This window comes from Benincasa hispida, chromosome 5 (genome assembly GCF_009727055.1).
Source record: "Benincasa hispida cultivar B227 chromosome 5, ASM972705v1, whole genome shotgun sequence".
NCBI classification, from domain to species: Eukaryota; Viridiplantae; Streptophyta; class Magnoliopsida; order Cucurbitales; family Cucurbitaceae; genus Benincasa; species Benincasa hispida.
Window position 1 is genome coordinate 55,392,553 of NC_052353.1, and position 14,240 is coordinate 55,406,792.

At 26.8% G+C, this 14,240-nt stretch overlaps 1 protein-coding gene across 1 annotated transcript; it reads right to left on the reverse strand.

Annotated features, from left to right (window-relative positions):
• Positions 1 to 1,184: 1,184 nt before the first annotated feature.
• On the reverse strand, positions 1,185 to 2,639 carry LOC120078137 (probable BOI-related E3 ubiquitin-protein ligase 2). The gene is made up of 2 exons (XM_039032357.1): positions 2,071 to 2,639; positions 1,185 to 1,970 (listed from the first exon to the last, which is right to left on the reverse strand). The coding sequence occupies exons 1-2, from the start codon at positions 2,365 to 2,367 to the stop codon at positions 1,422 to 1,424; spliced, it is 846 nt and encodes a 281-aa protein (XP_038888285.1). The 5' UTR covers positions 2,368 to 2,639; the 3' UTR covers positions 1,185 to 1,421.
• Positions 2,640 to 14,240: the final 11,601 nt, after the last annotated feature.

Consider the following 14,240-nt stretch of genomic DNA (forward strand, 5'->3'; position numbering starts at 1 on the left):
AGAGTAGTTTTTATAAGTTAACCTTCCAAAATTAAATTAAAAATAAAAAATAAAAAATTAAGTAATTATCAAATGAATGCTTAAATACTTACCCTGGTAAAAAGGACAGGTAAATAAGGTACTAAAAAGGGAATATAATGCAAGGATGTGGTTGAAAATGGGGAAAAAAAAATAGAGAACCCTATATGCTAGGAAATTGAAATAACATGATAGATATGTCATTGAAAACTAGAGAACAATTTATAGTCTTGAATTTTTTATATCTCAATTTTGTTTCTCTTACTTTGTAATGGTATTTATTATTCACATGTTATACTTTCTAATTTTGATTTCTCTCATTTGAAATGGGTTAAATATCATATTCTAAAATAAAATGAGACCAAAGTAAAGAGATCTATACAGTAATTTTAAGTTTGTTTGTAATGCCCCAAGCCTAATGAGGTCACCCAACATAAGATTAGGTCAAGTTAAACACGCTTGACTTTCGAGTACTTATGATTGAGCCACCAAAAAGAAAGATGCAATTTATTGGTATAGATAGTGACGTTTAGTTATTTCAATCATTTCTTAACTATAGTTCATATCCTTTTCATTTAAATGTGTTCACGGTTAACTCATGTCCCCTTCCTAAACTCAAGGCATTACATGCCCACCAGCTTTCATTTGTTTCGTCCCCAACCACGTCTTATTGGAAGAGTTCCCCTTGATTCGTCTTCTTAAACTCGCGTGCATTACATATTTTCGTATGAATTGTATTCCATATATGTTTTTTTTTTTTTTTTTTTTTTTTTGTAGATTCAAAAATTGGATCTCAATTTAAACAATTGCTTAAAATATATTTACAAACATAAAATTAGGTATGTAATTTATCTTCTCTCTTGATCGATTGATTGATTAAAATAATAATAATAATAATTTTGACATGATTTTTTAAATTGAAGGAAAACAAATGGAGCCAAACAGAGCACTGAAACAATCTGACAATCTTTTTCTTTCAAATTTGCAATTTGATCTCTGACAATGAAAGCCCAAAATGGGTCACTTAAAACTGCCATTACATAATCAAATCAATCCTTCAAAACCCAAATATATATATATATATATTGTTAATAAAAAAAACCCAATTTTTTTTTAAAAAAAAATTAAAAATAAAATCAAAGGATTTGGAAAAGAAAAAGATGCTCTGTCCTGTAATAATCTGTCCACTTCATTTTGGTAGTTTTAAAGTACAATTTTCCAATCCAAAATCAGAAGAAACAGTAAAAAAGAAAAAAAATAAATAAAAATGAAACAAACGTTCAAGAACAGTGGCTTCTTCTATTGACATTTTTTTTTTTTTCATTTTTTCTGTTCATCATCACCATTTTCTATTTGATTTTCTCATTTTCCCGGAAAAGAAAATTCTGGGTTTAGTTTTCCCCTTAGAAAATCAAAGCTTCAATGCTTGCTTTCTTCCCCGTTTTGCAAACTGGACAAGAATCAAGAACAGTTTCGCAATCTTTACAACAACAAAGATGTCGACAAGGCAAGAAAATCACTGTCGAATTCCTTAAATTGCAGCTTCTACAAATCATCTTGTTCTTCATTTTCCCCTGTTCTGAAACAGAGCAACACTCTGCTGCTCCTCTGTTTCTCGCCGGAATTTGTTCGGCGGCGGCGGCGGCGGAGTTCATGTCACAGCAGGATTCTGCATCGTCGTAGGAATTGGAAACTTTTTCTCTCATTTGATCCAATGTGTTGTTGAGAGACATAGCCATGGCTTCGTTTTCTTGAGCAATTCTTTGCCAGAGTTGATTCTCTGTTTCTAATTTTCTCAGGAAAATTTCGAGTTCCATTGTTTTCTTCGTAGCTTTGGCTATTTCTTCTTCTTTTTGTCTTAACATAATCGCTGTTTTCAATTCGATTTTCTTCATTAATGCTGCTATTTGTTGCTTCCCTTGCTCTCTCAACGCCATTCTCAAACTCTCATTCTATACGAAAAAAAAAGATGCAAAACGTTTAAGTTTTCAATCACAAAAAACAGAGTATTCTTAATAACAATGAATTTCGTGGAATGGATTTGATCCGAACCTGTAATCTAATATAATGGTCGATCTCTTGTCTCTGTTTCTCAACATGGGCACTCACACATTGAGAAAACCCCGCCGCTCCGGCCGCTGCGGCGGCCCTCCGGTGAGGATTCTTCGAGAAGTTAACAACAGAGCCACCGTCGCCAGCGTTGTTGCCTCCGCCAGAGGTAGAGAAAAACTCAGTTGAGGAAATGAGCGGCGGTTTCTGGAAGCAAAACTGAGCGACGGAATCCGGTGGTGGGTTGCCGGCGAAGGGAAAGCCAAGGTTTTCAGGGTAGAACTGAGCGTGAACCGCCATGAAGTCCGGCGACGGAGAAGAAAGTGAATCAAACCCTTTTGAGAAAAATGGAAAATAAAAGTGGGTTTGGATTAAAAGGAAGAACTTGATTGAGATTCACAAGAAAAGAAGGAAGAGAGGGGTGTGAAAAATGGGAGCTTTGATAGAAATGAAGGAATATATTTATATATGCATTGGAAAAAGATGTGATTTTGAATGAATTTTTATTGCATAGATAAATAGGTGGTGAAAAAAAAAGAAAAAAGAAAAAAGAAAATCTTTTTTTGGGAAGCAAAGTAAATGGAAGAGGTTGACAAGGAAACAGAGAAAGCGAAAAGAGATTTAATAGGGGAGTTGGGAAAAGGGAACAGCCTAGGATACTATTTTATTTTTATTTTTAAATTTTCTCTCTCTAACTTTTCTTCTTCAAACTAAAAAAACAATTATTCAAAATCCAACCCTCATGTATTAAAATTAGATTCTCAAACTTACTTGAGGATAGAAAGTATAAGATTGTATAATCAAATTTATATAATCGTTACAATTTCTAAGTTTAATGGTCCAATTTAAATGGTTAAGAGCTTACTTTTTACGAGTTTAATGGTATAAGTGCAACTTCTATTATAGTATAGGGATGTTTTTGTAATTTAACAGAGAAAGAAGAGGGATTAAAGGAAAGGGAAGAAGGTGGATAGATGCAGATTTGGTGACTAAACTATAGGGGTCAGAGATTTCAGAGTCACCATTTTGGTTAGACTTTGGAGAGAGAAAGCTTAAAAGAAGAGAGAAAATGGAGGATAGAGAGAGAAAGATGGGACTGAGTCAGTATTGAATTTGGTGATTGATGATGATGATGAATATAATTAAGGGGAGGGGAGAATCTCTAGATTTGTTTGTTTTTTCTTTTTTTTATGGAATGATTTTTTTTTTAAATTAAAAAAAAAAAAAATACTCTCTTTCAAAATTAGACTCTTCCTAATTTCTCTCTCTTTATTTTGTCCATTTCTTCTCTTCATAGTCCATTCAATCCAACCTTTTTTATGGGTTAAGTTGTTTTATTGTGTAATCCCCTTGATGGCTTCTTTATTGTTTCTTGTGTCATTCTGACCTTTTTAAATTTTGGTCAAATTGCAAGTTGAATCTTTGAACTTCTTTTAAAAAAAATCGTTTAATAACTCTTTTAACTAATTAGACATTTTAAAATAAGATACAACCATGAACGTTATGGATTTTAGTTGTAAATAAAATTTAATTATCGACCTAATAAATAAATAAAAAAAATTAAAAAGTTTCAAATATATTGGTGACTTATTAGTAAATGACCACAATTAAAATAAAAGTGTACTTTATTTTTTACTAATTGTGTTTATTAGGATAATTCAATTGTGTTAATGTTTAGGGTTAAGTACAAAAAAAGGGCAATAAGGTATTTTTGTTAAGTGTGCAAGAAAGTTTATGAACGCCCCTTATTTATTTATTTTGAGTTTAACCAAATTGGAAAGACCAATTTTAAAATTATTGAAATGAAATTAGAAGTATACTAAAATTGAATAGGTAAAATATGTTTTTTAAGGACATTTTTCATAGATACAAAAAATGTCAAACTAATAGAGTCCGATAGATTTCTATTAATTTTTATCACTGATAGATTTCTATCGGTCTCTATCAAAGAAGATTAAATTTTTACTATTTTGTGTAAATAATTTTAATATTTTTTTATTTTTTGAAAATCTCCTTTTAAATGGTTTAATTTTGAATATTTAATATTGTTTGTTGGGAGCCATGGGGGACAACAGCAATTATATTAATAACGTGTTGAATCTTGACTTGATGTAAATTAGACGATCATGTGGAGAAATAATTTGATATTCAAATCATAGTGTGACAAATTCCACGATCATAAGCACTTATTTTTTAAATTACACATAATTGTTGATTAAACAGATTAAAATAAATTGTTTTTTTCAATTGAAACATGGATATGATTATTCAAATATGTTTTTCTTTCCTTACCATAAAAAAATCAATAATTTTTTATTTGAGGTTTGGTATTTAAAAATTAAGTTGATAAAGATTAGTGGCACCTAGTGATGTATTTTGTTTTGTTGCCTAAAATTTAGGAGTATTTTGAAAATTAAGTGTTTTGAATTTTTTTTTTAATAAAAAAATGATTTTTAAAAGTAGTTTTCGTTATAAGAATTTAGCTAATAATTTAATTTATTTATTTAGAAATATAAAAATCGTGATTAAGAAACCGTGAGAAAATGAGTAACATATATAATCATAAGTCAAATGGATTATAAAGGGTCTTAATTATATTCTATTTTTTATTACTTTGCATTTTTTTTATATATATATATATATAATTTAAGTTAAATTTTAATAAGGCAAGCTCAAGGGATAGATTTTTCTTTTGGATTTAATTTTTAATGCTATCGAATTAAATTTTAAACCTAAAAGTAGTACATAAACAACTTTTGGAAATCAAAATTTGAAAATTGTTTCTTCATATACCCACAAACCACGTAAAAATTACTACACGAACTTGGTTTAATAGTAGTTAACATATACTCCTTTTTTTTGAAGTTGTTGGTTCGATCTTTAATCTCCATAATTATTATATTAAAAAAAATAATGTAAGATTCAACTAATGAAATACTAAAAATTGATACATTGAATACTCTAAACCGATGTAAGCATCATAGTTTATGTGGTGAAAATCAAATTGATGTTTTTTTTAATTATTTTTTTGGTTTGCGTGTTGTTTTTTTCTCAAATTACAAATTTACTATTGGTGACACGTAAATGTCATTGTGTAACACTCGAGTTCAAAAATAGTACACAAATGGACAAATATCACATCTCGATATGAAGGTATGGTCAAAAAATACTTTTAAAAAATCAATAGTTATTACCCGTACCAACAAGGTGCAACTTCATTTTTCGCAATCACATGAACTCCAAAGTAGTTCAAAGAGACAACCAATAATGAGGTTGTTATAGAGTTTAAACAAAATCCCACATTAGTTAGAGAATGAAGTGGTCATAGGTATATAAGTGAAGACGATTATATCTTCATTTGCACGAGGTTTTTGGGATAGTATCAAAAGTAAAGCCACAAGTGTTTATACCTAAAATGGTTCATTGTCCTTGATCACACAGGATGCCGAAGAATATTGGGACCATGAGGAGTTGAGTTTTCCTTTATTAGCTACAAAAAAACGAGAGATTATATACTGAGATTATGTACATCTCGATGTTAATGTCAGACAAAATAATACTGACAGTCTACGATTTTTGACCAATTTTCCAAATTTTATCATCGACAACATTAAAAGCTCAAATCTAATACCTTATATACGTAGAAGTAAAAATAATATTGAAAACAAATACAAACAAACAAGAAGCTGCCAATTATCCAACCCCACTATTTTGTCGGCAAATTTCATATATAAAAAACATAAAGTAAAACATATGTATAAATAAATGAGATTCAATTATATCTTTTCCAAACAGTCAAGAACTGCATTCAAACTCTATTTCCATTGTTTGCAGCCTCTTAATAAACGTATATTTAAAGAAAATTAAATATTACATGAATAATGGTTTTATTATAATTAAAGACACGCCAATAATTAACTAGCAAAATGCTATTTTAGTTTTCACTTTATTAAAAAAAAACAATTAATATATAAAATATATTTTGGAAATAAAATCACACATGAAAAAGTGTGTAAGTTGGTGCTGCAACTTAAAGTACTTTTACGTGATATTTGGTTGAAAACTTTTCCTTTTATTATTATTATTATTAATTTCTTTTTTTATTTTTAATTTTAAAATGTTCCCCATGTAAGTTTCTCTCATTTCAATGTCAAACTTTTTACCTAAAAGACAACACGAGGAATTATAGACATATGGTTTCGATTTTTTAGGTTTTTTTTAATATTTTTTTTTTCTTTTGTTTAGTTTTGAATCTTTGATTTTATAACTTTATCGATTTTGTCATCAAAAGTTCAATAAAAAAAGAAAAAAATTGACTACCGATTCTCAATCTTTCGTTTTCGTTTTTATTTTTAAATTTCAACTAATCGAACTATATCTTAATTAAGTGATCTATTTATATCAACATTTACATGTGATTTATTTACTATATATATTACAAAAATACGTAAAATCAAAATAGAAGATGGAACTTCAAACTTTTAAATGTATATTAATTAAAACTTCAAACTTTTAAATGTATATTAATTAAAACTTTAAACTTTCGTATATTAATTTAGATAATTTATTAAAATTTTGTAATTAATTTATTAGATACATACTTTTTACATATGTACGAGACTTCCTTTAATGTAGATATTATTGTAATATTATAAAAAAAATATTGAGATAAAAATATCATCAGGATTTTATAAATATAAATGATTTTTATCTTATCCCATTTTGCACGGATTCTTTTATACTTATTTTGAAAATAATAAATTAAGTATGTTCAGTTGGTTTTGAACCGATCTTATTAGAATAATTAACAATTACTTAATCATAATCTAAATCAATTCACTATAAAAATTTTAAGTTTAAACGCGATATAATTACTAGTTTGATATTTTAGTCCTCTAGTTTCTACTAAACTTCATATAATAATAATAATAATAATAATAATACCACAAAATAATTGTAATAAGTTAGTAATAAAATCCAACTCAATATTCTCTTTCATGTTGTGTAGCTTATAGTTTCCTGTTTCTCCTACACATTAAAAACCTCTTCAAAACTAGAGCTTACCTACCTCTCTAATTAAGGTGACAAATTAAATAATTAAAGACTATAAATGTGAAATTTTTGTTTTTTTTTTTCATTATTATTATTTTCAAATATTTAATGGCAATAGGAACAGAGTAGAGCACAACGAAGTTAGAGATACATAATTCCTATATTTGTTTAACATTTTGGCAATATTTAATGAATCAAAGTTTGGTTATTTCTTTTTAGGATGGAAACAAGTTTAACCTTGCGTCTTAATTAATTAAACTATATCGAACTGATAATTAGAATTTAATTACTATTTTTATGAGATTTTATTCATTTCATATTTACTTAAAATTTTTTTAATAACAAATAATTAGTTGGGTGCCAATGAATATATTAAAACCATGTGTTTTTAAGGTTAAAATGATAAAATTAAAGTCAAAATGGATTCCCTATTTTTTTACAATTAGTTGGTAATGGACGGAGGAAATTGAAGTTGATAGTATAAAATTAATTTCAGTTGAATTATATTCATATAGGAGCTTATTTATCTACAAGATGTCTTATCCGTTAGGCTTGTATAATGTAGATCAATCACTGTGATATTATTATTTTGTACTATTTAAATTTAACCTAGTCTACAAACTTGTTATGATTTAAAAAATTTTTTAAAAAAAACAATAATAAATAACTTCAAAGACCCCAAAAAAGTCATAATTGTATGTATAAACTAATTTTCCAAATAACAAATAATTGTGTGTTTAGTGTATTAATAGAATTCCTAAATGTCATGGCCTACAACTAAGAGGTTAATTTTTTTAAATTATTTTTTTAACATGATAGAGATAGAATGATTCATATATATAACATTTTAGTTGAAAATATCATGTTATACTCATAAATTTAAACACCAAACGAATAATTGTACCAATCTAAATATTGAACTTGTAAATGCATCAATTTACACAATTCATTACGTTTTATTTGGAAAAACCTTGTGTAGAACTTATAGTTATATCAATTAAATCCCTAAACTTTGATAAATGAATCAATTTAAACTTCAAGACAAAATTTCCTTAAAAAATCATCCATGCATTCACTGTAATAATAATATATTTCATAAAATCGTCATTTTAAGAAGTCTACAAACATTTGAAAACTAAAGCATGAAATGATTTTCAAAAGTAATTATAACGAGAGTTTAAATTGATTGACTTATAAAAATTTAGAAGACTACACGACAAGAATTCTAGGTCGTGCCAACAATAATTTTTGTCAACGCAATAAAAAAAGTCGACAAATCCCATTTTCCCAGACGCATACACAATATGTGTGCATATCTACCTTTCTACCAACGAAACGAAATGCATCTACAAAAACTATGTAATATAATATATTAACCAATTAAACTATGTCAATGTAGCGAATGGAACCGTAGAGAGAGCAAAAAGGAAAGAGAGAGAGAGAGGGAAATGAGTTGGGAAAGAGAAGAATATGGAGAAATGAGAAAACACACACATTGATGCTCCTACATTTCTGACTCAATGTGTTGAACATTATTACTATTATTATTATCATTATTATTATTATCATTATTATTATTATTATTATTACAAGTCCTTGAAACTCAATAATTTAGGTTGAAATTTGGGTTCCCTATGAGCCTGTGAGAGGCAGTGGCCTGTGTGCCTGTCTAATGAAAGTGATTCAGAGAAGAATGGACCGAAGGCCGGCGGAGGCCATGGACCCATGTGCCATACCTGCACCCTCCACGCACCCCTCTCTATCATTTTTATTATCTCTCTATCCTTACCATACGTATTCTCTTCTTCACATTTCAACTTTTCATTTTTTTTTCTCCTATGCTAATAAACGTCTTAATCGATTGAATTACATATTTAAGTTGATAGTTATTTTGATATTACAAATAATAAATAAGAATAACAAGATTAAATTATAAATTTGGTCTCTATAGTTTAAATAAAGTTATTATTTAGTTCCGATGGTTTTATAACATTCTCATAAATAATTATGGCTATAGAGACTATTTATGAGGTTTTATCAAGCCACGTGAACTAAATTCTAACTTTTAATTAAAAACCATAATGACTAAATTTTAAATTTCTCCAAATTATACGGATCGGATTTGTAATTTATCAAACAATAAATAGAATATTATTAGACTATAAGGACTATTTACGAGGTATTATCAAACTGTAAGAACTAAATTCTAACTTTTTAAAACTAAATGGGTTAAATTCTAAATTTTTCTAAACAACAGGGAGAAAATCTGTAATTTAATCGAAGAGTTGTAATATCGATTGTATACTTATTAGTTCCATTTCAAGTAATGTGAACTTTTCTTGCCATTGTTGTGTATAAAACATGAAAATAGAGTATTACTCACTCATGCAATTTTGGGTAAATTGCTAAAGTTAACTTTGAAGTATGATGGTAATTGTAATTATGCCATTCTTTTACAAATATTAAAATTAGACCCTTAAACGTACAATAGTTGTAGAAATCGAATCCCCAGATATAAAAAATGAACCCTAAAACATTATGCAATTATTACAATTTCTACAACTATGTAAGTTTGAGGGTCAAATTTTAACACTTATATAAGTTTGAGAACTCAGTTTTACATTTGAAAATTAGAAGGTATGATTGCAACTATTACGATACTTTAATGGTGACGTTTATAATTTGCTTTTTTTTCTTGTTTTTGGTGTCTAAACTTTAAGTGTCTCTTCTCTCTCTAGTACCTTCTCAACTACTTCTTTCACCTTCCCATTTCACTCCCTTTTCCTTTGTTTGGTAGCTTTTGATTCATTCATTTATTTATTCATATCTCATAGTTTGATTTGCTTTCCATAATAGGTTATGCTATTATGTTACATCCCCTTCTAATTAATTAATTATGTTTGGGCCTAATCGCTTCCTTAATTTAATCAATTTTTTGTTCTTTGTAATTTGTCACTTTTTCATGTTTTTGGATGATATGATTTGTGTTTCTTTCTGTTTAGCTTCTAGCTTAAATGGGTGAAGTTTATTTGAATTTCAGTAAGTTTGTGTTTGAATCATTAATTTAAACATTTATTATTCAAAACAGTTTTGTACTTATACTTATAGCATAAAGTGTGGCTTTTTCTTTTTCTTTTTTTCTTTTTTTTCATCAGCTTCTTCATCTTCAAAATAATATTTCTTTTTAAAATAGTTAAACTCCCAATATATTCTTGAAAAAAAAATTCTTAATAGATATGATAATTGCAATGTGTAACACTTTTAAGGTTAATATTTAAGTATATAACATTATTTTTAAAGAATTGCAAATATAGCAAAATCTATTGGTGATATACTCTATCGTTGGTAGACGTCTATCAACAATACAATCTAACATTAGTAGACTTCGAGAGTTGATCTAAATTTTGCTATATCTAAATTTTTTTATATTATATTATATCTTTTAATACTTTATGTCTGATTGTTATATTTACCATTATTCTTAAGAAGAAAAAAAATTATGCGTTTAGATTGAAATATCAAATACTCCCTCACAAAGTGCATGGGATAGCCCAAATTATAATTGAGCATCCCATCAATGTGTTTGCTATGATATCATAAAACAAATAATGTGAGGTAGCATTACCAATTAGGTGTATAGCATATGCTTTTAGAGCCAATTAAAAAAAAAAAGACCAAAATATTTGTAAAGTAGAGTTGGGACTTTTATTCCAATGATAGGAGAGGGGCAACCCCACACCAATATTTCAAGTCTTCAAAACATACACAAAGACTTTGCCTTTCATTTTTTGCCCATTTAATGCTCTCCACTTTTTGCTCTTTTCACCATTCTATTTCCTTTCAAAATCCTCATGATCTCCACTTTACCTTTTTATACAACTAAAAGTTGACTTACAAAAGAGTTATATATATATGTTCAAGTTAACTAATTAAATCAAGATGAAATAATCATCAATACAATCTTTTATAGTTTGTATTATTTGATAGGTATTTGCACTCTAAAAAGTGTCTAATACTTAAGGTCTTGTTTGAGAGTTTTTTTTCTTTTTTTTTTCTTTTTTTTAAAAAAATTAAACCACATTACTTCCATCTCCAACTTTCTTTCTTTGTTATCTAATTTTTATTTATGGTTTAAAAAACCAAGCCAAAATTTGAAAATTAAAAAAAAGTAACTTTCAAATTTTGACTCTATTTTTTTTTTAATTATTGACAAAAAATAGATAACAAAGTATGAAGAAAAAAAACAAAAATTAAAAACTAAATGATTACCTAATCGAGTCTAAATTAATAAATTTTTTATGTCATCAATTAAGCTTGTGCATATAATAGGTTAAACAATTTTTGAAATTTATGCTCTAACTTATTTAATTTTACATTCAATTATCAAATTACATTAATTATTGTAAAATTATTTTTTGTCATTGTGTGTGTGTGTTTTTTTTTGGGCTAAAATAATTTGGAGGAACAAAGTTTCCCATACATTATGTCATGTAAAAAGTGATGAGGAACTTTCCATATGCTTTCATTTTCCCACTAAAAAAACATCTTTTTAGGTGAACCTAAAGGCCATTAGTAATTAGTACTAACACACACACAAAAAAAAAAAGTAATTAGTACTAACCACTCAAACTAATTAAAATTTAATTAATTGATATCATTAACCACACAAACTTTTTTTTTTTTTGAAAAGGTATTAACCACACAAACTTGAGACTTTGGATTATAAATTTTGTGGAAATTGATTTAATGGGAGTCGCCCAATTTCATTTGTCGGTGATTGATTAGTTAATTAATCTTTTTGGTTTATTTAATTAATCCCTACCTTCACCGCCCAAATCTATATTGATGAAAAAAAAGAATAGATTAGATATTAAAAAAAAAAAAAGGCTTTTTATTGTTTTGGTGATGTAAATTCATCAAATCATGTATTAAAAAGATCAACAAATTATGTGTTAGATATGATGAAAGGATTGATTATATTAGGTTAAATTATAATTACCTTTCAACTTTTTGTCATTGGTTTCGAAATTATTATACTTTAAAAAGTTCAAAGGTTACTCTTAAACTTTAATTGACGTTTTAAAAATATCTTTAAAGTGTAGTTCTGGATAGAAATTAAGATATGAAACAGTATAGTAATGACTTAGAACAAAAAATTGGTTCAACATATCATTTTAGATCATCATCACACAATTTAAATTTTGATCTCTATTCAAAATTTCAAGAGCAATTATTTTAAATGACAAAATTAGTTGAAATATTTTCAAATATAACATAATGTCACTCTATCAATGATAGACATTAATAGACATCTATCAGTCCAGTCTCAATAATAGACATTGATAGACTGTCTATCGGTGATGTCAATGACTATCATGTGATATTTTGGCAATTTGGAAGCTATTTTTTGAAATCTTATTCATTCGTCATAAATATTTTTCGGTCTAAAAGTCACTTCGAAAACCTTACTTAGCGAAAATTAACATATAGTTCTTCCTTTGAGATCAGAAGTTTAGATTTTCTTCTTTTAAAAAAATTTAAAAAGAATCCAAAAGGTCAAACTATTGTAATGAGTCTAAAATAGCAAAAAGAGTAAAGCTTTTCAGTAATATATAAAAACTCTTTTTTTTTTTTTTTTTTTAAAAAAAGAAATAACATAATCAAGTAGAGAAATTATCACATATAGAAAAATGTCAAATTATTTAAAGAAATAGCAAAAAAAAAAAAAAAATTGATAGACTTCTATTAGTGTCTATCACATAGTATTAATGATAGATTTCTATTGGTTTCTATCACTGACAGACACCGATAAAGATTAAATTTTATTATTTTGTATAAATAGTTTTCTTTATTTTTCTATTTTTAAAAATCTCCCGATCAAGTATATACTTTAAAAGTATTTAATCATGCAATTAACATGTTTGAGAGTTATTTTAAAAGGTTTAAATTACTTTTGTTATGTTAAAAAACTTATCAAAAAATATTTCGAAACATGTTTTTTTTTTGTTGATGATTTGAATTCAACATGTGTTAAAAACGAACTTCAAAACATTAAATTAATTTTGAATGATTAAAGCCACGATATTTTATGGTGATTTTACATATGAAAAAAAAATGATTTTAATCATTTCAAAATTACGTAATTATTCTAAATACTGCAATAGTTTTTATAAATAATTTAACCCACTTAATTAAAAACAACTTTCACTTATTTATTCACACATAGTTAGCTATTTTGACTCTCAAACCTCATCCTTGACAAAATAAGTCATTAGGAAAAAAAAAAACCCGATAAATGCAATACGAAATTATAAGACACATTATTTAAAATAATTAGATGAAACAATATGTTAATAATATAAAATTATATATGTACCCAGTATATAAATAATTAATCCATTGATACAATAAAATGATAGGGGTGCTTGTTCACAATCACAGACACACATTAAAATTTTTAATTTGATTTGATGTGTTAGTTTGTCCATTATATGCAGCCCTCATATGACCAGTCCTAAAGTTGGGGTGACAATGTCACATATTTATTATATGCCTAAGTCAATGATAATGACACAAACCCACAAAATCATTATTTTAAGTATTATTATTACTATTAGTATTAGTAGAGGAGGAAAAAAACAATAACAATTTAAACTAACTATTTTCACTCGATTACATTTAAAATCAATTTCCGACCACTTAGATAAAATATTATTTTTTTTAAAAAAAATCCTATTAAAGTGACAAGAAAAATTATCACGTCATATTTCTTAAGTAAGAAAAAATGAAAGAAGATGAAAAGATGAAAATGCTATGTAATACTATCTATTTGATTCTAATATTTCCTTCTAATATCGTGTTAATCTATATGCACTTAAAAAAATTTCTTATACACATGTGAAGATCAATGGCGGATCTAAAATTTCAAGTGAGTGTATAAATATATATAAGGTTTAAATTTCTAAATCATTTTTGTGGTTAATAGATTCTTAAAATAAGTATATAGAACATTAGTATTTAAAAGGAACACGTGTCTCTATCCCTTTAATAAATTATACATGGTAAAGATTATGTATTATAATTTAGAAATAAAGGTAGATTATAATGATTGATACACAATT

What these genes read in the sequence shown, in the direction of transcription:
- LOC120078137 (XM_039032357.1), bottom strand. Translation starts at nt 2,367, where the DNA reads ATGGCGGTTCACGCTCAGTTCTACCCTGAAAACCTTGGCTTTCCCTTC. An exon ending in ACCATTATATTAGATTACAG is followed by an intron (nt 1,971 to 2,070) that starts GTTCGGATCAAA and finishes TTTTTCGTATAG; the next exon opens with AATGAGAGTTTGAGAATGGC.